Source organism: Octodon degus, unplaced genomic scaffold, assembly GCF_000260255.1.
Source record: "Octodon degus isolate 3935 unplaced genomic scaffold, OctDeg1.0 scaffold00004, whole genome shotgun sequence".
Lineage (NCBI taxonomy): Eukaryota > Metazoa > Chordata > Mammalia > Rodentia > Octodontidae > Octodon > Octodon degus.
In genome coordinates, this window is record NW_004524580.1 from 1,089,079 (window position 1) to 1,112,763 (window position 23,685).

The following is a 23,685-nucleotide window of genomic DNA, read 5'->3' on the forward strand; positions in this document are numbered from 1 at the left end:
TGGTGCTGGCTTCCAGAAATCAGTTTGGAAGAATTATTTCCTTTCTAGTTTCATTAAAGAGATTGAGTATTACTATAATGTCCTTAAAGATTTTGGAGAATTGAGCAGGTCCTGGTCTTCCTTTTTATTTTATTTTTTTATTTTTTTTGGTAGATTTTTTTAATTCCTGCTTCAATTTCACTGCTTGTAATTGGATTGCTCAAAAGTTTAATGTTCTTTTGCTTTTTCATAATATTTACTGTCTCCTGAATTCAGACGGCGTCTATTGCAAGTTTGTCACTTTATTTATTTTTTAATTATTTATTTATCTATTTAGTCTCAGCCTCCCCAGCACTGGGATTATAAGTGTGTGCCACCACACCAGGTTTTGGTGGCCTGCAAGGGTTCCAGGACCAGGGATCAAACCCAGGTCCTTGTGTTTTTCCAGGCAGATGCTTAGGCTGCTGAACTATCCCCCCAGCCCCTGCCTTTTCATTTCTAATAACATTGGTATATGTTGTTTTTTTTTTTTAATTTTTTCTTGAGAAGTTTGGCTAAGGGTTCATCTATTTTATTCTTTCAATGAACGAGCTCTTCACTTTGTTCAAAATTTGCATTGTTTTGTTCGTCTCAATTTCATTCATTTCTTCTCTGCTATTTATTCCCTCCATAATTTTGGTTTAGGGTTGGATTGTTGTTTTCAAGCATTTTAGGGTGCCTCATTAGGTTATTTTTTTGACCTCACAGTTGTTATAATGTTACTATTGATTGCAATACGCTTCATCTTAGGCTTCATAGGTTGTGGTGTGCTGTATTTGGCATTGTTATTTGCTTTTAGAAATTGTTTAATTGCTTCTTTGATTTATACTGTGACTCACTGTATGTTCAAGGGTTTTGAATTAAGTTTCCAGGTCTTTCTAAATTTTGTATGGTTTCTTCTGTGATTTCTAGTTTTCTTGTACAATAGTCTGGTAGCAAATGTGGGGTGATTTCAGTTCTTTTATACTTTTTGAGCTGGCATTGAAGACTAGTATATGGTCTGTCTTGAAGAAAGTTCCATGTGCTGTTGAGAATAACTTGTACTCTACCTTATATTAGGGTAGAACACTCTGCTCATATTAAGTACATGTGTTCAAGGTTCAGTGTTGATATTTCTTTACTGATATTTATTAACTTTTTTTTTTTCGGAACCGGGGACTGAACTCAGGCCCTTGCGCTTGCCAGGCAAGCACTTATTCTACTGAACTAACTCCTCGGCCCCAATATTGATTTTTTTTTTTTTTTTGAAAAACAAATTTTAACTATCTCTTTGCAAAAGTGGTGCATTAAGGTCACCATGACTGTGTGTTTATTTTGTGATCTTTTATGTCCAGCAGCATTTGTCCTAGGTGCTCCAGTACTCAGTGCATATATATATTTACAAATGCTATTTCTTTTTTAATTACTTTTGTATAGTACATAGTGACATTCTTTCTCTCTTCTGATCAGTTTCAGCTTGAGGTTTGAAAGTAAAATTGCTACCCCTGCTTGTGTTAGAAGTCCTGGTCCATGAAATACTGTTTTCTATCCTTCGATTTTTAGACAAGTATTAGATGAATGTTTTTAATACAACAGACTGTTGGATTCTATTGTTTTGATACAGTCTAATCTGTGTTTTAAAGAGGAAGTTGAGGTCATTAACCTGGAGAAATATTACTGAAAGGTCTAGAATAATTCCTATCTCTGTATTCTTCTTCTGATGATGACTTTTTTTTTTCCTTAATCTACGCTGCTTGCTTGATGTAATCATTCCATCTGCATTTTTGACTTTGTTGTATCTGTGTAGGATATTCCTGAGTATTTTCTGAGGATGATAGTTTGGAATTCATACATTTCTTGAGTAGTTCTTTTTCATGAATTGGTATTTATTTCTCCATTTATTTTGAAGACAAGTTTTGCTGGATATGTTAATCTGAGTGGGAAGTAACTTGCTTTTAGGGCATAAAATACTTTACCATATCTCTTCTGGTCTTCTAAGTTTGTTGAGAAGTCAGCTGTAGTTCTAATGGGTTTAATTTTATGTGATTATTTTGCTTTTCTCTGATAGCTTTAAATTTTTTTTCTTTGTTGGACAACTGGCATTGTAATTATGTGTTGTGGAGAGCTTCTTTTTTCATTGCACTTGGTGTTAATTTTCTGCATGTTGAATTCTTTCCTCACACTCGCGAAGTTTTCTACTATGAGTTCTGTAAATGTATTATTCCATGTGTGGCCTTTCACTCCAATTAGACTTAATTTGGTATTTTTAGTGTCATCTAGCAGCTATTGGATGAATTTTTCTTGTTCACTCATCTTTTTTGAGGCTTCTTTGAACAGTTTGTAATAATTTACCATTTTGTCCTTGATTTTAGAAACTGTCTTCACATCGGTCATTTCTGCAATTTATGAATTCTATATTATCTTTTATATTTAGTATTTCTGAGATGTTTTTCTTAGATCCTGTATCTTTGGTAAATTGTCACTCATGTTTTGAACCATTTTGGTCAGCTCTTCCAAGTTTTTATTTCCCCAAAATCCACATTGGTCATTTTATATGATAATTCCATAAATTTTTGGATCTTGCCCTCTTTGAACTTGCCAAGTTTCTCTAATTCTTCTTTAATCAGTTTGTAAAGCTCTGTTACCTGGTGTTTGCTTTCCTCTCCATGGGTGCCGCCTGGATATGCCTGGTGAAGGCGAGGGACCTTGGGGGTCTTTTTTGCCTTGTTTTCCCATGTTCCTCTGTGTATAGTTTCCCCCTTTCCTTTTTTTGGTGCTGAAAGTTGAGGTCAAACGAGTATAGCTTGTAATTGATAAGCTACAATCAATTTTTAGTAAAATACTGCCTTCCTGTGATTTGTTTTCAAGTTTATTTTCACAAAGATAGTATATAGCCCTTCAGGTACCTAAATATAAGTAATTTGGACTCTGTCCTTATGTTCTGAAGAAGCAATTATTTGTATTTTTAATAGTGTCACAGATCCAATTATCCTTCATATAGATTGCATTTATACTTCTGTGGAGGAATGGATAAAACAGGAAGGGTATAGGTCAGTAGAGAGAGAGGCAAATACGATTTATAGTACTAGGTGGAAAAAAAAAATGGATCCGGAATGAGATTCTGTTGAGGGACTTCTAATTGGGCTCAAGTGTTGGAATTGAGAGATTTACGAAGGTGTTTGTGGGGGCGAGGTTGGGACGCAGCAGGAGGGAGGTGTACTTTAGGACTGAGGAAAGCATCGAGGTCATCAGAACCTTCTGTGCACCAGTAAGGTGAAAAGAGGCAAGGAGTGACTGGGGACCAGCTCACATAAGGCACGGCAAATGGAATGGAACAGAAAAGCGTGGGGCTTCTGGGACTGACAGGATATGGTGAACTAAGAACTTGAAAGGAAGAATTTTAAAATTGGGAGAGAAGAAATAGTGCTGTGGAAATGAGTTGAAGAAAACAAAGTGATGAGTATGTGCAGAGAAAATAAACACCAGTAAATCGAAATATATATACCCTGAAAAAATATATATACTCTAACAAGAGAATATACATGCAGTCACATGTGACCACTTTGCCCAAAAGCCCGAGAGTTAACACAGCGTCTTGCCTTGCTTGTGTTTAGACTGAGGGAGCCACAGCAGTTCGCCTCTTTTCTCTCGCACTCAAAACCCCCAGCAAGCACCCTCCCCCTCGGAGACAGACCCCACCGGCCGAGGTCACCGACCCGGCGCCAAAGCTTCGTTAGGCCCAGGGTCGAGCCCTGCGAGGCGGGCGGGTGGTGCGCGAGGCCGGGCGCCTACGGGCCTGGATGGAATCCGATGGCGTGGGTGAGGGCTTCGGCGTCCTCAATGAGCGTAGCCTGGTGAAGGAGCTTCTAGGAGGTGAGGCGGTGGGGAAGAGGAGGGCCCAGGCGAGTCGGAGCCGCCCCGCCTGCACTGCGACGCCCCGCCCCGCCCCGGCGCCCCGGCCCCACCCTCATGACCCGGCCCCGCCCCCGCTCCCTCCCTCCCTCTGCTGCCAGCCCGGGTTCGCTGTGCAAGGCTGCAGCGGTGCCACTGGCTGGGCGCCCTGTTTCCGCCTCAGTGACCCAGATCCTGCCTTGATTTCCGGATAGCAGCTTTCCAACTAACTTTGGGTCTCACTGCGAAGACTCTCCCCACCCCCACTCGAGGCCTGCTCTGTTCAGGCACGTTGATCCACTCTCCGGAAACCATATTGTTCTGTTTGAGACCGGGTCTTGGGATGTAGTTCAGGCTGACCTTGGAGCACATTTTTAATAAGCATTTATATGAATTTTTTTAATTTTAAAGAGGGGAAAAATTAAAAAAACAAATAACAAAAACAAAGAAAATAACAAAAAAAAAACAAAATAAAAAGGTACAGAATTTGAAAACAAGAATAAAAAAATTAAGGGCTGATGAGATAGCTCAGCGGTATAAAGCCCCTGCTTACGCTAGCTTAGGCAAGCACAGGGGACCAGCCCCGCCGCCAGGGTGGGCTGAGCCGGCCACAAAAAAGGAAAAAAAAAGAACGAAAAAAAGAAAATGAACAATGGTTGTTATATTACGTGAGTATTGTCAAAATTATTGCTCAGATGACCAGATATAGGCGTGCAAGATTGATCAATTAAACGTTAACTCTTCCTTTCAATAAATCTTACATTTTTTCCTTGTCCTTTTTAGCTTTTATTTTAAAGAGAGTACAAAATAAAAGGACATAAGAGATGATAAACATTTAGAAGAATGAGATGAAAGATAATCAGCTGTGACTGTTATATTGCACTTTGTTGTCTTAAATATAGCTGCTCAAATTAGATATTAGCATATAAAATTGGTCAAAGTAAAAAAAAATTAACCATTATCTTCAAAAAGTGATAGAAATTAGTAGTACAATCGTCTTAACTATCCAGTATATATGATTTTCCCTTTTTCTTCCCCCTATGTTTTTCTCCTTTTCTTAATCTCAATTGTTTTTGGTGGGGTGGCGTCTCAGCCCTCCCAGAGAGTAGGACTGCCGTGGCATGTGATAAGTTTGCCTAAACTTTAGACCACTGAGCTATCTCACCAGCCCTCAAATGTTTATTCCTTGTGTTCAGTTTCTTTCCTTTTTACTATATTTATTGTACCTTTCAGATTTTACTTATTCTTTCAAGTTCTTACACTAGGGAGACAATACGGCATCCATTTACCTATAAAAGCCTCAAGTTTATCTGTTTTTATAGCTGAGTATAAACAAATGTCACATCTGATGGAATCCACTTTAAGAAACTCTGACCCATCCAAAATTCTATTTGTCTACATGTAAGTCTCCAATTTGTCTACATGTGAGGAATGGGATCTATTTACTGTATGAAACTCACTGAAATAAATTCGTATGTCTGATGTTGGCAGAGAGTAAAGGCAGGCAGTTTACCTCTCCTACAGGATTTTCAGCACTTATTAATATATATCTCTTTCTCAGTTACTTTTTCTCTCCTTGCTGGAACAAAATACCTGACACCCAAAATTAAGGAAGGAAAGGTTTATTTAGCTGAGTTTGTGGAGGCTTCACTTCATACGTGGCTTTGTAATATTTGTGTGTCTTCTCTTTTTCTGTCAGTTCATCCAAAGCCATTTATTATATTTATTTTCAAAAAGCAATTTACAGCTTTATGTTTTATATTGCTGCTTTGCTTTCCATTGCATTGATGTCTTCTATTGTCTCTTCCTATTTTCTGAGTTTTCTTTTTCTCCTTCTCTGAAAAATACACCTCATGGATGTTCTACTTTCTAATACAAGCAATTGAGGCTTGGCATTTCTCTTCAGTACTGCTTTCCTCTATTCCTCACATTTTGCTATACAATGTTTTATCATTCACTTGTAAATTTTTTTAAGTTTTCATTTTAATTTTATCTTTGAATTATGAGCAAATAAAAGTGTGATTTTTTTAATCTCCAAGATAAAGTTTCCACATGTTTAAGATTCTACTTTGTCTTTCAAGTGAGGGAGTAGCTTAATGAGCTTTGAGGTTCAATATTCCTAGATTCAAATTATAGCTCACTTTTTTACCCCTGAGTTCACTGGTAGGCATTGTTGTTGGTGCTGGGGATATGATGCGAAGCAGACAAAAACTCATCCCACATAGAGATGATGTGCTGGTGTGAGTCCTATCTAGATTCCACTAATTATGAGTTATATGAACTTGGGAAAATTACTGAATGTCTACTTATAGACCAGATAAATGAGAATAATAATTATTCTACTTGGGAATGTTTGGAAGGATTTACTCAGTTCTGAGCACAGTGGTTAGAATGATTTATGTGTCAGCAGATGTTTGCTATGGTCATTTAGATAGCTTTCCCCAGCTTTCCTGACCCCTGTTCATCTCTGTCTGTCCAGTTACCCAGACACTGTTAGAGGCTTCCCACATAGTCCTCCAAAGGACACTGGAGTACCCTGTAGCATAATAGCCAGGAGAACCATTTCAGTTTATTAATTGTCCACATCTTCTGCCAGACTGCCAATTCCTTAAGGTCAACGAATATATATTTATATATTCCCAGCACCTATTGTGGTAGATTCAGGGAAATAGAAAATAATTGTCTCTGAGATATTCACTCATTTAGTCAAATATTTATTGGGTAATGATCACTTTTCAAATGCTTTTCAAGGTATCAACAAGGACAAAATTCTATTCTCATAATTTATGTTCTGGTAGGGAGAAGTTATATATATGTATTTTCCTGTAATATATATATTACATAAAATCAGATATAGTTAAGTGCTTAAAAACTAAAAAGACATAGTAAAAAGCAAAATGAGTTTGTTGTTCTATGTGTGGTCAAGAAAGGCATCTTTGCTGAGGTGACATTTTGGCAGAGACCTGGAGGAAGTGATGTGCACATTAAGCTCTTCCACAAAGTAGTTCCTGTATGTCCCAGGGTATCAAGGCAGCTGCTGCGGCTGAAGTGGAAGCAGTGAGGAACAAGGGCAGAAACAAGCTGGACTAATGAGCAGGGATGGGAGGGTGAGGGTGCTTCAGCCTCATCGAACAGAGGTTTGGCTCTCCCTCTAAATGAAAGCAGAGCTCATTAAAGAGTTCTGAGCACAGAAACAGTGTGCCTCCCGTTACATCTCAGGAAGAACCACGCCAGCTGCCGTGTGGAGAGCAGACTGTAGGAGCCCAGAAGTAGCGCAGGAGACTGTGGGGGACAGTACTGTCATTTTCCAAGCTATCATGATGATGCCTATCTGGGATAGCAGTAGAAATTGTGAGAAAGCTAATGGATTTTGCTACTCAGTTGTATGAAGATTTTTAAAATAAAGAATAAGAGTGACTTCAGTGTTTTTGACTGAACTACTGAAAACTATTGAATTGGCACTTTGAGATAGATATTGGTAGAGAAGAAAATTTGGTGTATACATGGGGAATGAGGCGGCTGATAGTGGGAATATCAAAAGCTCAAGTTTTAGAGCTATTAAATGTGATTCTGTTTATTACATGTCCATTCAGAAATGATGAACAAGCATACAGACCTAGAGACTAGAAAGTTTATATTAGTGTTGGAATCCCTTATGTTATAAACTGTATATTTTTCCAAGTATGTCTGTGGGCCAGATATCTCTTCTCTGGATCAGGTCTGTATTTTTTGTATAGGTTTCTAGATGAAATCTTTTGCAGGAAGTCAATAATCATATTACCATAATTAAACAAAGAGTGTGGGTATATTCTTTAAGAAACTGTATGTAAACTAAAACTGAACTTAAATGAGTATCATTTGAAGAGAACTATCAAATCTACAAATGTACAAAAAATCCTAAACTAAGTTTTAAGGTTAAGTATATCAAAACGGAAAATTATTTTTAACAAGCTCTGGAGAGTAGTGAAAAATTGAGTCTAGCTTCCCAGAAAAATAGAAATTCCAAAGAAATAAGACTATGCTACTTTAAAAAGTGAGTCAGTATAAGGAAAGCCTCCCTGTTACACTCATTTATGTAAACTTTAAGAACATTTAGCCAGGCATGATGACGGACAGCTGTAATCCCAGCACTCGGGAGGTTGGGACAGGAAATTGTGAGTTCAAGCTCATCCTGGGCTAATAACCTACATAGTGAGACTTACTCAAAAAACAAAAACAAAAGGAAAAAAGAGGAAAATGAAAAAGATTAAAAGGAGAAAGAAAATAAAATTTAACCTTAAGAAAGTTTAACCTGTTAAGAAATTCCCTGTGATTCTATAAGTAATGACCCAACCCAGGAAATATAGTCCCTGTCCTCTATCTTGAATCTTTCCAGTTGCCCTGTTTGTTTTTGGTCTTTTTTTATTTTACTGTACTTTTTGTGGTTGAAATGTTTTTTAGGGGAGGTTTTTTTTTAGTTTTGGTGCCAAGGACCAAACCCAGAGCTTCCAGCTTACTAGGCAAGCAGTCTTTCCAAATAGACTATATAACACTGGTATTGAATGATGGGTTAAGTTCAATTCTTTTATTGGAAGAAACTTTTCTGAAGAATTTGTTTGCTAGTAACTGTTTCCAGAAAAACCTCAATTCTTAGCACCTTTACAGCATTTAATTTGCAGATGATCATTTGCCCAGCATGAAAATGATCAAGTTTTTCTCAGATCTGTGGCCTTTATTACTTTGATCCATGGCAGATGTCTATCAGTGTGAAGGGCTTCTATGACCTGAATCTAAACTCTTTTTCTTTTATTCTCAGGATTACAAGTCTTGGCAACCTGTGAAAAGGTCCCATTTGAGAAAGCTTTCAGGAGGCCAAAAGCTGACTTCACAACCACCAGATTCACAACCCACTACTGGAATGCAGTCAGCCACCGGGCCCCTGCCATCATCTATGACATCTACTTGCGGCTTACTGGGAGGAAGCCCAGGTGAGGGGCTGAGGCACTACCTTCAAGGGTGTGCCAGGGGCCTGGCTTCTAGAGTCCTCCCTCCTTCAAGAGCCAAAGGAGACAATGGAGTGCTGCACATATGCACGTGTGCATGTGCAGGTGTGAGCACACACACACACACACACACACACACACGTACACACACATGGAGTTATTGGGTCAAGAGAAGTAGAAGCAAGTAGGCATGAAGATACATACCTATAATCCCAAAACTCTAGGATTCTGAGACAGGAGGATTTAGCAATTAGGTGATTCTCTGTCTCAAAATAAAACAACAACAGTAATAATAATAATGGTTGAGGATGTAGCTCTGGGTGAAGACTCTGGGTTCCATTCCCAGTACTAGGCAGGTGAGAAGTCACAAATCACTGCTACATTAAAAATCCTCCAACATAATTTTCAAAAATAACATTAAGGAACTTGCCTGATACATGAGAAAATAATCATCCATTCAAAAAGAAAAGCAACTGAGATCTTGTCCCTGGGCTTGTCAAATAGTTCATTCTAACTAGAACTGTGATGTCTCTACTGAAGAGAGCTCCCCATGTGGCCCTTGTGGGGGAAAAGCTTCTCGTGGGTCCACTGTTGGTCCCACACTCACAAGGGAGGACAGAGAAGCTAGGGAAGAACCAGAAATAGTCCAGAGGGTGTGGCAGAGGAAGGATGTGGAGAAAGCATTCTCAAGTCCAGCAGTCAGCACTGGATTGACTGCACCTAGGTACAGAGCATGCTGGTGTGACAGCAGCTCTGACACCACGTGGAGACACAGCATACGTCTTTATATGTCTCATTTGAACAATATTTTGTCTGTCAGAGGGGTTATAATTATAATTACCAAAGGCAGTTATGTGGTCAAGAATCCTCTTGTGGCTGCCTTACTGACTTCTATACCGGTCCTTTGGGAACTGCACCTTACCCATTCTGAGGCCTCATTTTGAGCTTATAACTCAGCTCTTTGTGAGTAGGGTAGACTGTGGAGAAAATATTTTGGGGCTTTCAAAATAGGTCAGATTGAAAAAGGAGGCCTGGATTAATAGGTTCAGTAAGTAACGAAAAATGCTGGAGAGAGGTAATAACCATGTATATTTTGTGAGAAATGTATGTTTGGGAGTAATTAAATTTTACTGGGAAATGGGTTGTTTTATAAGATAAGCTTTAACAATAATCTGTATGGCAGGAAAACAAAAAATCTGTCTAATCTCTTTCCCTCTCTAATATAGATGTATGTAATTTTCTATGCCTTTACATCTATATATGGACATTTTAAGTGTACTCTTACTATGAGGTAGAGGTGTATGTGTTGCACAAAAATCAGTCATACATGGTCAACTTTTTCACCAGTTTTCCATGAAAATCTGTTACTTTGTCCAATGTTTTTCCTCCTCCTACACACACAAACAAAAACCGGGCAATAGATATCAGTGTGCCTGCCCCTGCCCATTTACAAAATGTGCTACTGCATCAGGGGCAGATGCTAAGAACCGAGATTGCTGGCATGGAGACTTTGCCCAAAAGACTGCCAATTGGCACTGTCCTAAGTACAAATCAGTACATGGTTCTCACCCTCATTACTACTTTCCATGAATCAATCTTCTGACAAATTTAGGAAGAATTAAATGTCACTGTTTGATTTTTCATTTCCCTAATTGCTAGAGGAGCTGAGCTTTCATTTGTTTATTGTGACATTCAAGGCTTCTTCTGTGAGTTGACTGCTTCTGTTCTTTGCCTGGCTTTTTTTTTTTTTAGTGAGATATCCTTATAAATGTAAGAAAACTTTTGTATGTGTTGTGAATCTATATCTCATGTATTTTCTTCATGTCTCTTTGTATTGTTCAGCTTTGATGACAGATTTTTTAATAGTAAAAGTGAGCATGACTGTAACAGCTTAAGTGCCTGGAATTTAGAGTCAGACTTAACAGGATTCAAATCTTGGTCCCGCAAGTTCAGTCTGATAAGCCCTATAATTTCTCCATCATTCTAAATTCCATTTTCTTCCTCTATAAATAGGGATAGGGAATATATCTATCATATATCTATTTTATAGGGATTTTCATAAAATGCTTAGACTATGTAATTATTATTACTAAAGAAGTTTTAAATTGTTATATTGTAAAATGAATCACTTTTTAGTTTTTCCTGAGCATAACATACATTTTTCTTAAAATAAATACCATAAGGCTCATATAGTCCCTTACATACAATGAGTATACTTTATAAGCAGTATTTTAAAAATTCAATCTGTTAGAATTACATGAAGTGCACCAGATTGGGGCAGGAATGGAAATTGAGATAATAGAGTTACAAACTCTATTTTGGTACTTGTTTCAGAGACATTTCTGGTGACACATTGGGACAGTATCTCATGAGTCATTAGGGGCACAGATTGTAGGATTTATTTATTTTTATTTTATTTTATTTCATTATTTTATTTTATTTTATTTTATTTTATTTTTGTGGAACTGGGGATTGAACTCAGCCCTTGCGCTTTCCAGGGAAGCGCTTATTCTACTGAGCCATCTCCCCAGCCCGACCGTAGGATTTAGCCAGAAATAAAAGCAAACCTTCAGCACAGCATCATCGAGCATTACTAAGTGGGCTATTGTAACACTCCTACCAATCTTGGCTTAGCTAAGACAAAAATGAAGTGTTCTCAGTAGCCCAAGGCAACTCGTATCACAGAGAGCTAGCTATGTGACCCTGAACATAATTTTTCTGTTAAAATGAATATAAGTAACTCTTGACTACCTCATAATTAAGAGCACAAATGAAAGGTTTTTATAAGTTGTTATGAACTTGGGTAGTTCACACAGACGAGCTGGTTCAAATTCTGACTGCTAGATTAGAAGATGTAATCCCTTGCAAGTAATGAAACACAGGTAGTGAGATTATATAAACCAAGGTATTTTGAGGTCAGTCAAAACTGGGTAGGAATTTTAGTTCCAATCTAGCCTTAAGCTTATGTTAGCCATTAATAAAAATGAAGACAAATACCTACTGACCATGAGGTTAGGAAATTTAGCAGATATTTTTAGAAGTATGAGCACCGTACCTAATAGAGTAGGTTATCAACAATAAATTATTTTCTCCTAAAATCTGCATTACAATTAACAATTTGTTTTGTTCATCAGATAGCAGGATAGTCAACATTTTGCCAAGCTATGTACCACAATGTTAGATCCCACTCATTTAAAAAAAAAATCCAAGAACAGAAACAAACTTTCTAACTGTCTACCTCAGAATTCAGTAAATGAACAGTAGGATTATGAAGGTGAATGGTTGGCTGTTTTAAAATGCTGTTAAGAGTCAGCTCCTCTCCTTCCTGTAGAGAAAGTCTGTGAGACAAGGGATAGGTTTTCTTAGAATTTGTTACCATCTTTACACAATGAGGGAAGAGGCCATGCTTGTGAGTTGACATCTGCTCCTATGCGATCTCTCCTGAAGGGTGATGAAGCTCATGAACCGACTTCTCAGAACCATTTCCATGCTGGAGTACTTTATCAACCGCAGCTGGGAGTGGAGTACGCACAACACAGAGATGCTGATGTCAATGCTGAGTCCTGAGGACCAAAGAGTGAGTACAGCCAGGCTGCCAACAGCAGACAGCACAATGCTTGGAATTTAGTTATTGGACCCATCAGGTTGATAAAGGAAGTTTTGGTTGTAGAGCTGAATTTATTTTACCTTCACTTTTGTTAAGAAAATTAGGCAGTGCCATCAGTACAATCCTAGCTACACATTTAATGCTGGTGAGAGCCCCAGGTCCTGGACTTTAGTGGGATCTACACTGCTGTTGTGTGAGGCGTACACTGTGCTACCCTCCCAACTCCAGTGTCATCTCCTAGACAAGGGTGGTTTCCATGGGAAAGTCACATTGCTCACCTACCCCACTCATATTCTTTTGCGATTAAAGCGATCATCTCTCTACACTAAGTACTGCCCTTGTCCCCTGAAAGAGCACCCTGCTTCTTCTAGGCTGTCCCTCCTGCCAGACTGCCTCCATTTCTTCAGTACTTCATTTCATTTCTCAACGTAGATTCTCACTTTATTTCTTTAGCTTCTGGGCAGTTACACAAAGGCTAAACCCTAAAATCTCTGCATATTCCAAAATTCACAAATATAAAGCAGATTGTGTGTGTGTATGTGTGTGTGTGTGTATCTTGTACAAGTTCCTGGTTTTTTTTTTTTTTTTTTTTTCTCTCCCCTTAGAGTTGTGTTAGGTGTTCCCTGAGCATGTATTAATGACTTTGAGCCACATTCTATGTAGTCTAGCCTGGCCTTGAACTTGCTATGGCCACACACTCATGATCCTCCTGCCTCAGCCTCCTGAATGCTGGCAATACAGACAACATTAAAGTGTCAGTGGATATAACATATGCTCTCCAAATGTTAGCAAAAGTAATGGTCTTAAATGTAACTGCCAAACTTTGGGATGGCTCAGAATTCAATTTGATTTTCCACATGGAATCGAAGATTTCAAAGTAGGACTTCATTGAAATCTACCTGAAGAACATGAAACAGTGTAAAACCTGGAATATGTGAATTACATACATGAATAAGTAATAGTAATAAATGCAAAATATACCCAGGCCAAAGAAAAAAAACATCAAACGCAGTTCTTTTACTTTAGCTATTCAGTAACAAACCAGAGACCCAGAGGATGCATTTGTAATCATGGAAGAGCAAAGTTAAACATTTTCCCTACCCCACTGAGGCAACCCCTCCTCTCTGTGCCCTCCTCCTCCTCCCTCTGCGGCCCTCTGTCCTTCACTCACTTTAGGAACAAATCCTGCTTCCCACCCCTCAAGGCGTTGCTTACAAAGCTTAAGCTAGGAGAAGGAGGTGTGGGTAGCAGATGATGGTAGGCTTCAGGGAAGGCACTATAGAGGAATGGGAAAGATAATTCATTTTGGCCACTAACATTTTTAAAGTAGTTGTTCCTTGTGTACTTGAGAATGTAGACCCAGCCAACTGCAGACTGTTACCAGAGGAAGTAACAGCAGGTCCCTTAAGTTTTCCTCAGACTTCGTAAGGCCCGTTTTTTGTTTTGTTTTGTTTTGTTTTGTTTTGTTTTGTTTTGTTTTGGGGTTTTTTTTGGTGGAACTGGGAATTGAACTCAGGCCTTTGCGCTTGCCAAGGAAGCACTTACTCTACTGAGCCATCTCCCTGGTCCCCCAATGTTTGTATGCAGAGTAACGTGTATTATTAGCACTTCAAGAAATAAGATCCCATAATCTGCTTTGGCAGCATCCAACTTATGTCTCCCATGCTGAATGCCCCAATTTCTGTGAAACTTCCCCAGGGGATCAGTGGCGTTCCTACAAGGCCACCCCAGCAGCCTATGTCCTCTTCCTTTGCAGATGTTCAATTTTGATGTGCGCCAGCTCAACTGGCTAGAGTACATCGAGAACTACGTCCTGGGGGTGAAGAAGTACTTGCTGAAAGAGGACATGGCAGGGGTCCCTGAGGCCAGGCAACACTTAAGAAGGTAAACATGGTTAATGCTTATGAACACTGATTATGAATCTGACTTCATAGCAGGCATGAAACTAGTGTAATGTAAGGGGCAATGAATTCTTAGACACTTGGTACAGTCCTACATTCTGTGCTGTCCTGCATCACATTTACAATTCCCTGCTCCAGGGGCAAGCACTGGTTTTGTTATATTTTTATCACAAAAGTCTCAAAGAAACCAAGGAACTTGTCCATGTAAGGAAGTAAGGAAGGAGCCAGTTTTGAACACAAATTTGTTTTTCTACCACTCTCCCATGATGCAATATAAAGACTACCCAAATGACAGGAGACCTGGTCTTACTACAGAACCTTGGAGAAGATGATGTGCGTGTCAGTAACCCACTTTCAATTCTTTTTACATTTCTTTGACTCATAACTCCTGAGGGATGAAAAATTATAGCACGTGGGTAGTAATTCTGGTACAAGAGAAGTCTATAGTGCAGAAATAAGCATGGAAAAGCATACTGCCAATACAGATCTGAAAAGCAGGTAACTAGAATTCATGCTAGTGAACTACCTGCAAAATTCACAATGTGGTATTGAGAGCAGAGTGTATTTTTAAAGCAATTATGCTAATAATGTGTTAAATAGTTTCAAGTAGAAACAGGAGAAAAACTTAGGAAATGTGGTGGAATTCAGAAACCACAAAGGCCATGCAGTCAGCACACTCTTGAGTAAAGGCAGTATCAGGATCTGCTGCTCATAGCCAGGAAGACACATGTATGCTCCAGGCAAGGCAGGCACGTGTTTGGTACTATTTTAACTCTGCTTATTTGTCTGTCCCCAGGCTCCGAAACATTCACTACCTCTTTAACATCGCCCTCTTTCTTATCATCTGGCGCCTGCTCATTGCACGATGGCAGATGGCACGGAATGTCTGGGTCTTCATTGTTAGCTTCTGCTCCAAGTTCCTGTCTTACTTCAGGGCGTCCAGCACACTCAAGCTCTAAGAATGTGCAGTGGTCACCTTGTGTCTGGCCCCCTTGGATACCTCTAAAACAGTGAACTGTGGTTCTTAAAATTAGGAAGTAACAAGGAGCATGCTCACGCTATATAATGGCACATACATGCTATGTATTCAGCCCTATTTCTCAACAGTACATTCTGTTTATTTCCATGAAAGTAAGTCGTAAGCCCACCTCTACCTATACATATTTTATGAAAAGGTCACTTCCAGATGACTTCCTGCCACTGTACTCTGCATATTAAACATGAAAGTGCTACTATTATCCTCATTTAGCTTTTTTTTTTTAAAGACAATGAATTCAACTCTAAACATGGAGACAGGGTAAAAGCCAAAATGAACTTTAAAAAAAGGTAGAAATGACATCACAGCCCTGGAAATCAAGAACAAGAATAATGTTCTCAACATCTTCACAAAGACTGTGAGAAACCACTGCCACAGGAAATATCTAAATCCTACCATGGATTAGAAAAGTGGGTTCACATTTACCATTTTTAACTACATGCACTTCAGTCCATGAGTAAGTAGTGTAAATAATAGGTATAGTATGAAGACTTAAAACATTTGCATTGGGAACTCTAGCTTATACTTTTAAGTAAATTATCAATGGCTTTTCACAGTGCAACAACTTTTATTTGACATCTTCTTAATCACTAATTTTCCTGATAATCTTTATTTTCTTGGAGACAGGGTCGTACAAAGTAGTTCAGGCTGGTCTTGAACTCATAAAAATTCTCCTGCCTCAGCCTCCCAAAGTTTTGGGATTATAGCTTTCCTGACAATCTTGAGAATTATATTCTTATTCATTAAAGTTTTTGAAGCCCTTATATTTAAGCTTATCTTAATGAGGCCTCAGCTAGAGTGGCTAACTGGGGAGGGAAAAGCTCATACAAAAAAAAAAAAAAACAAAACAAAAATCAAAACAAAAAAAACCCAGGCACCTGATCTTTCCCATTAAAGAAAGCAAAATTTCACATTAAAAACTTAAATTCTAGTTTTAGTCTTCTATAAAGTGAAAAAGATCACAGAAGTGTTTTGACCATTCTAACTGCATGTTAACTGTATAATACAATGTACAGTAGAAAAGCAGACTTCATTAGCTAAGTTTTAAGAGGGTTATTTTTCCTTAAAATATTTTCCAAATATTACAAAGTAGTAAAAACTTTATAGAGTTTTCAAATTCCCATACTAATCATTGTTATTCCAACTTTTCTCAGATTTTGAGATCAGTGCATGTTGGATCACATTTCTTTGTGCTAAAAACATGTAATATTATTCAGACATAGTATCTGGGACCCAAGCAATTAATGTTATTATTATACAACCAGTTGACAATTACAGGTATAAATTATTAACACAGAATAGAGTTATGTTTATGCTATTTAGAACTACTGATACTCAAAACGTATACAAAGCCCTTTGGGCAGGTGAGTATTTCCTTGAGAGTCTCCTGAGTTTCACTGAGGTATTTGGGGGAAACCCTTCTGGGAAGTGAGTTTCCCACATAATCTAAACTCTGGGGACCACCTTCCATGGCAGAAAACTCTGCTCTGAGCAAGCACTGCTGACTGTGCCCTGAGATGTCTGCATGATACTTCAGAGACACAGCAGTTATAAACTATGGGTAGGATAAAATTATGAAATTGATATTCAATGAGATTGGATAAACAGCTCTAACAATTTACTATCTTTTGATTATTGTATGTTTGATCAATTCATTAACTCCATTGATAACATTTTGACTTTTGATTAAATAAATTTTGAATTAGAAATCTTCCCCTTGGAGTGTTGTCTTTTTTAACATTTGACTACTACACATCTCCCCATCAGCCCCCTCCCCAGGAAAAATGCAATCTTTCAAAGACCTCTTTCAACAAAATCAAATCACAGGAATGACTAGCAGATGAATGCAAACATGTAGGTATGTAATGCTTCACTATTTCCTGACATCAATAATGGTTACGTTTACACAAGTGTTTGTGGTATTGGAGACACAACATAAGGTTGTCTTGTTATGATAAAGCACTGAAAGTAGCAATCTGTATCAAAGAAGTCCCTAGCATTTAATAATAGAAATAACAGTTATGTGAATGCCTAATATATACTAAGCTATGGGAAATAATCTTCATTGAAGAGATGAAGTGTACAGGAAAAAGTACCCATACTTAAGAAAGTCTTGACAATGCCCACATTCTGCATTCACATTTGATACAGTACCAAATGTTACAGAGAAGACCGTCAATGCTTAAGGCTATTAACTAGAAAAAATTGAGGCAGATGAGCAACAATCAGAAAAAACTTCTCATCAATTTATACTAACCTAACCTCCAGTTAACACTTCATTTGTATCAGTAGAATCTTGAAGTAGTCAAGTCTAACATCCAAATAGTGTATCTCAGAACATATATAGAAATCAACCTAAAGTTTGCAAAAACATGAATAATTTTAAATTTTAGCCAAATTCCCACATGGCTACTTGTTGAAAATTGCTCTTCTATTGTCTAGGAATGTATGTAATTCTGTATGGTAATAAGCACAAGGATAAAAAAATGCTCATTGCTTAGATTATTTTAAAAAATATTTATAAAAATTAACATAAGCAATTGCTGGTTTTAGTATAAGTGTGTGAGAAATGCCCTGTGAGGTTCAGCAAAAGACACTTAGGTGGAATTCAATTAAAATAGGAACGTCCTTCCTTCCAACACAGGCACACCTTAGGTGTACCCTATTTATTGTAACTGAACTGCATATGGGTGGAGAGAGGTGAAACTGGAAAACTTGGGTAGTTTTAGAAAAAAACAGAAATAAAAGGTTGACTTGGAGATACGCTCAAGGGCTTGGGTCTGGCAGCTCAAAAAACAAACAAAAAAAGGCAAATATAAACAACAAAGTGACCTGTATAATGGCCTGATAAATACAAAGGAGTCACAGTTTATTACACTTACATGAATTGTTGTGTAAGAGCTGCTTTACTAAAGAGCTTTCAGTATTTTCCCTGTGCCTTCTCATTTTTAAATAAGTTTACATTTAATTACATAAGATCACATAAATGAGCTACAATATTTGAAAGTTTGAGTTTAATTATTTTTGTTAAACACCCAATGGTGTTAGGAACTTTGAAACAAAACTAAATGTTTTACTAATTGTAATCTTCTTTGTATTTAACTCTGTATAAAAGTTTATAGGCATACTTCAGTCAACTGCTCAATTTTTATCTTTCATCTTTAAAAAGTATAAAATCCAATCCCACAAAGCAATTTAGCTCTATTTGAAGGAAAAGCAAGCATAATCAAATGGTATTTAAAGACTCTTGGTTTTTCTCTGAGAATAAAGTTTAAGAGGAACTGAGGCTGCTTTGGGGTAACATGATCTTAATTTTCTATCAGGATTAAAATAACTAAGAAAATATTTTATAACTTGTTATTTTATTTAGAGTTCTAATTTTTTGGTTGAGACACTAATGTTTTATATGTTCTTTTCCCTCCTTAAAATGCTACAAAAAGAAAAAAAAAAAAAAAAAAACAGAATCCAAACCAGTCTTATTTCCTACTCTTAAAATAATGCAAGGTGATTTCATCACTCAAGAAATACTTAAGAAAAGGGAAAAAAGGATATTTTGCTCCTAACATAACAGTAAAGGAGCACCAGACAATTAATCCAAGGTTTCTTTAAATTATAAGCTGTAAACAAATGGTGTGCTGTCATTTTTACTCTGATAGTGTTCTGATGGTTGGCTCACTTTGGCTTGCTGAAAATTTGCTACAGCTCAGAATAGAAGGAAAAGTATAGGTTACCCATAACATAAAAAGATACACAGTAGAACTCTAAGCTATTAAAATATTAGCTCTTAATAATTTCTTTACAAGTTCCATAGTTAAAACTAAAGATTAGAGATTTAGATACTAATTATATAAATACAAGATTTCTATTTTAAAAAAGCTGTTTAAAAAGTATATATTACCTAAACTGAGAGTTAGAAATAATTTTGTAATTCTAATGAATACTCAGCTAAACTTTTCCTAAGAGGTAGTTTGAAGTATACAAAAATTGCAGCAGTAAATTACTCCCTTCAAATATTTATAATTGTTTATATAGGCCAATGTATGTAAACAGTTTAAAAATAAACTACAAATAAGTTTTTAAAATATGTGGCTGGAACATATACACATAGACAATATGAATATTCTAATGAAAAGGACAGTGTATTCAACGTTGAAGGGGGAATCCAGCTGGAGACCCTCAGGCATAGGGAGAGGGCACACACAGAGCCATCAAGGACTTTCAACAATGGAAAAGAGACATTCAGGAGGCCAGAACCTCCAAACAAACTTAATTCATGGTTATATTTCATTGTGCACAAAGCTGGAAGAGTTTTTAATTTTTTCAGGACCAGCCAAAATGGTGACATTATAAACTTTAGGTTTTCAGATAGAAGTTTCCTCAACATTTGAAACGGAAATCAATAGCAAAGCAAGACTTTGCTTTAAAGAAATTCCTTTATGGTCAACTTCAATGGGATAAATTTCACCAGAATTTTAACATGGCATTTAGAAAACATGGTATTAAAAATCATGGGGCTGGAGAGATGGCTCAGTGGAATAAGTGCTTCCCTGGCAAGCACAAGGGCCTGAGTTCAATTCCTGGTTCCACACACACACACACAAAAAAAAAATGTATCAAAATAAATTTAAATTATTTTTAATGTATATTTGTTATAATCCTGAGAGTAATTTTAAATTGGTACTCTTCTTTTATTTAAAAAAAAACCTGAAATGAATTTAGGAATTCAGAAGAAACATTTAGTCTGAAATAGCTAAAAAACTAACAATTCTTTTTAATTAAAACTTCAGAAATGTTCTATTAGTTTCTATCCAACTTTGTTGGACAGTATTTGAAAAAAATACATAAAATCTCGAGAGGACTCGGTAATAGGACTCGGTAACTAGAATTTCCTGAATTAAAAAATCTTTGGAAACATGCATGTTGTGTCTGTCACCTTCATCAGTTAATGCATGGTTCTCAATGATACTGAACATTTTAAAGAAGGATGTGTCTATTTTATGCAAAACACCATTCTAAAGAATTATCACAAAGCCACTGGGTCATGAATTCTTGTCTTTAGTATTATCTTAATATTATTTTAGTATTTTATATCTATGTAGAGTGATATAATATCATCTTTTAAAAAACTATAAATTGCAATATGCCATTCTCTAAGCTATTTTTCCCTTGATAATGGGCACTGAAACCAAGCCTCAAATCTTTTTCTTTTACTTTTTTGAGACAAGCTCTAAGTTTTCCAGGCTGAGCTCAAATAGTGATCCTCCTGCCTCAGTCTCCCAGTGCTGAGATCACAGGTCCAACTCATCAGACTTGATTCTAAAACTACCATTTCAAATCTAGTTGTTTAGTCTTATTACTCATTAAGGACTCAAAGCTAATCTTTTAGTTTCACTACTATCTGGATTCTTCATTCCTTATTTCCCTGAATGATTTAAACTTAGGGGATTAATAAAACAAAATGAAAACTGATACTGGCATAAGTATTACAAATAGTTTTTAATGGCAGTTTCCTCTCATTATTTTAATCTTTTATATTCTGTAATTTAAGCCCAACCCTAAAACTTTATGAAAATTAGAATACAACCTAATTCACCAGTCACATTCAGAACATCCTGAATGCCGTATTCTTTCATAATTCAGCTTTATAGTTTAACGGACACTGTAATATGGCACCTCATACCTGACATCTTACACTTAAAATTTGGCTCGCATTTTTTATATCACTTAGGTTACCCTGTTCCCACTCATCATATGTAAAAATACTGCATTTTTCTTAATATTTTACAACTGATTGTTCCTTTCCACCGAAGTGGATCTTTTTATTGCTCAACCTATGATCCTCAAAGAATATCAATAACATAATGATCAGATGAGGATACTCAGCTTGCTTTAGAAATGTGCTTTCTCTCCTCACTACACAATCTGCATGCAACACCTGTATTACATATCATAGCACTGACACACTGCCCAAGAGCCTGTCTTGAACAGTTAGAAAGCCAATACCCTGAATCCAAGGAAAAACATTTCCATTCCTAAGATCAAAGCACTAGATAAATGGTCTCATCAATATGGCTTAACATCAATATGGCTATAACACAGGGACTAGTCCCTATTTCCTTTATTAATACCTGATCACAGGTTTTTAAAGTCTAGACTAGTTTTCCATATGTTTTACATATTTTATTCTTACATCATATCTTTTAAAACAAAAGGACGCAAACATTTGCACTTATCAATGCTCTTTTCTTTAGATGTGGGCTCCCCTCCTTCCTTCAGCTTTCTGTTATGAAGCAGCAGGGTCTGACTCTGACAGTCCATTTGCTGAGGAAGCAGCAAGCATCTTCTTGGAACAATCCTCCAGATGAACTTATTACTACTAGCTCCATAATTTCCTCTAGGACTTTTGTAACAGACACAACATTTACAGGATTTCAGTTTGTTTTTTTTTTCCTTTTTCCAATTTTCTTTTTAAATAACTGTTTTCCAGGTTCTCATTCATATTGTTCCTTTGAATATATTGCACAATATTTTATTATTAAAAAAGGTTTTGTGTCTCAGGCAAACAGTTTCTCTCCACTCAGGAGGTACTAATGTGTATTATTTTCTAAAAGAGGTAAGTGGTTGTCTGTGTGCCCATCCTCAAAGGGGACCTGGAGGGGAAAAAAACCAAAGTCTTAGTTTTATTCTTCACACAATTTCCTTTAAACACAAGGTTATATTTAGGGAAATTCTTTCCAGGCACCAACAGCAACTAATTAGACTTAATGATACTCTTATTTAGAGATAAGCACTATGTATGCAATGTCACTTACAGAATGTACAGGTTTATAGGCTCCAAGTCTGAAACGACAGCAAATAATTTCTACGATAAATTTTCCAATTCCATGTAACATGCCTGTAATAAACAATAAGTTTATGCTCTTAATTATTTTTGAGATTTTTATGTAAGAATAAAAAAACCCAACTAACTATAAAGGAATAAGGAAAAGGGAAGAAAGCAAAATAGTTTCTATTATTAACTTCCAACAATCAAAATAGATGAAAAATGAATTAATTTCTTTTCAAAAACCATAAAATTATGTAAGTCATAACCTCAACACAATCTTTTCAGTCTTCCTGTAAGAATTTGTGAATGTAAATGAAGCAACAAAAAACTATATTAAGAAAAGCAATTCATTTGCTTAAAAAAATGGTTAAAAAAATTCTAAAAATGTATATAAATAACCTTCTCCCTATAATTTTTTTGTTTATTCAGCACATTGTAGCTCACCACATAATTACCCTTAAATCATTGAATAATGTAAAATTCATTACATTATGTGCATTTCTTTTTGCCTCCTTTCAGTAGAAATATCTTAAGTGTGATAAACTGACAGAAAATAATGAAATAAATACTAACCTGTTGTTGAGAAGATTCCTCCAATAATACCACAGAGTCTTACAAAAAACTGCCAGAAAGGCATATGCTCCTCAGTAACTGTCACCATGAGAGAACTGAGGTCGTATTTCATAAATATTCCCGAGACTCCATGGCTGCCTGCAGCATGGTTGATGATTCGCTCCTAAAAGAAGGATATCAGAGTACAGAAGTTGTTTTAGTATCCAGCATCTAGGTTATAAAAGGCTGTAACTTTGGGCTCCTTCACCAGTGAAGGTCAGCCTTTGCTCTCTTTGCTCCTTTATTCTTCTATTTACCAACCCAATATTTCATTCTTTAAGTGAAATACAACTATTTCAGTCATTCTATCAATAAAAGCACATCCCTCAAAGATCAAATGCATAGCTGTATGCATGTACTTGTTTTCCTCAAAGCCTTGCCAACTGTGCATATTGTCTTGCAGTGTTTGTCAATCTCACAGGTGAGAAATATTGTCTCCCTACACAATGTTAAGAAGTTGAGTATGTTCTTACGTACACTTTAGTTTTGTAAAAAGTGGATGTACATATATATACAAACATATACCACTATATATACTTATTTTTTGTCCTTTAACTATTTGAAAAGATAATACTTCACCCATAAAAACAATACTCAATTACAAAAAGTGGGGAATATTGGTTTTTTTGGTACCAGGAGAGAACTGAGGACCTTGTGTCTGCCAGACAAGTGCTTAAGCCACTCAACTATCTCCCTGGCAAAAGGTGAGTATTCTGTAACTACTGAAGACCTGATCATAGTAGGTTATAAAATACATCAAAAGAAAACTATATAGAGAAGAAAGTAAATTTTAAAAAGCACGAACATTTGCCTTGAAACAAAGTTTTGGTATC

General features: G+C 36.7%; 2 protein-coding genes across 4 annotated transcripts in view; one reads left to right on the plus strand and one right to left on the minus strand.

The window, feature by feature from the left end:
• Positions 1–15,866, plus strand: part of Far2 (fatty acyl-CoA reductase 2) — a 182,235-nt gene extending 166,369 nt beyond the window's left edge. Inside the window, exons 9-12 of the mRNA XM_004623738.2 lie at positions 8,684–8,855; positions 12,318–12,447; positions 14,234–14,361; positions 15,175–15,866. Coding sequence (XP_004623795.1) covers positions 8,684–8,855; positions 12,318–12,447; positions 14,234–14,361; positions 15,175–15,337 — 593 coding nt within the window. The 3' untranslated portion in view covers positions 15,338–15,866. The remainder of the gene's footprint in view (positions 1–8,683; positions 8,856–12,317; positions 12,448–14,233; positions 14,362–15,174) is intronic.
• Positions 15,867–21,864: 5,998 nt separating this feature from the next.
• The window catches only part of Ergic2 (ERGIC and golgi 2), a 39,783-nt gene continuing 37,962 nt past the window's right edge, over positions 21,865–23,685 (minus strand). For 2 of the 3 annotated variants that reach the window (XM_023716023.1, XM_023716030.1), the window contains exons 13-15: positions 22,814–22,976; positions 22,227–22,309; positions 21,865–22,064 (exon numbers count right to left, since the gene is read on the minus strand). In XM_023716023.1, coding sequence (XP_023571791.1) covers positions 22,002–22,064; positions 22,227–22,309; positions 22,814–22,976 — 309 coding nt within the window. In that variant the 3' untranslated portion in view covers positions 21,865–22,001. The remainder of the gene's footprint in view (positions 22,065–22,226; positions 22,310–22,813; positions 22,977–23,685) is intronic. The other variant, XM_023716037.1, reaches the window with a different exon arrangement.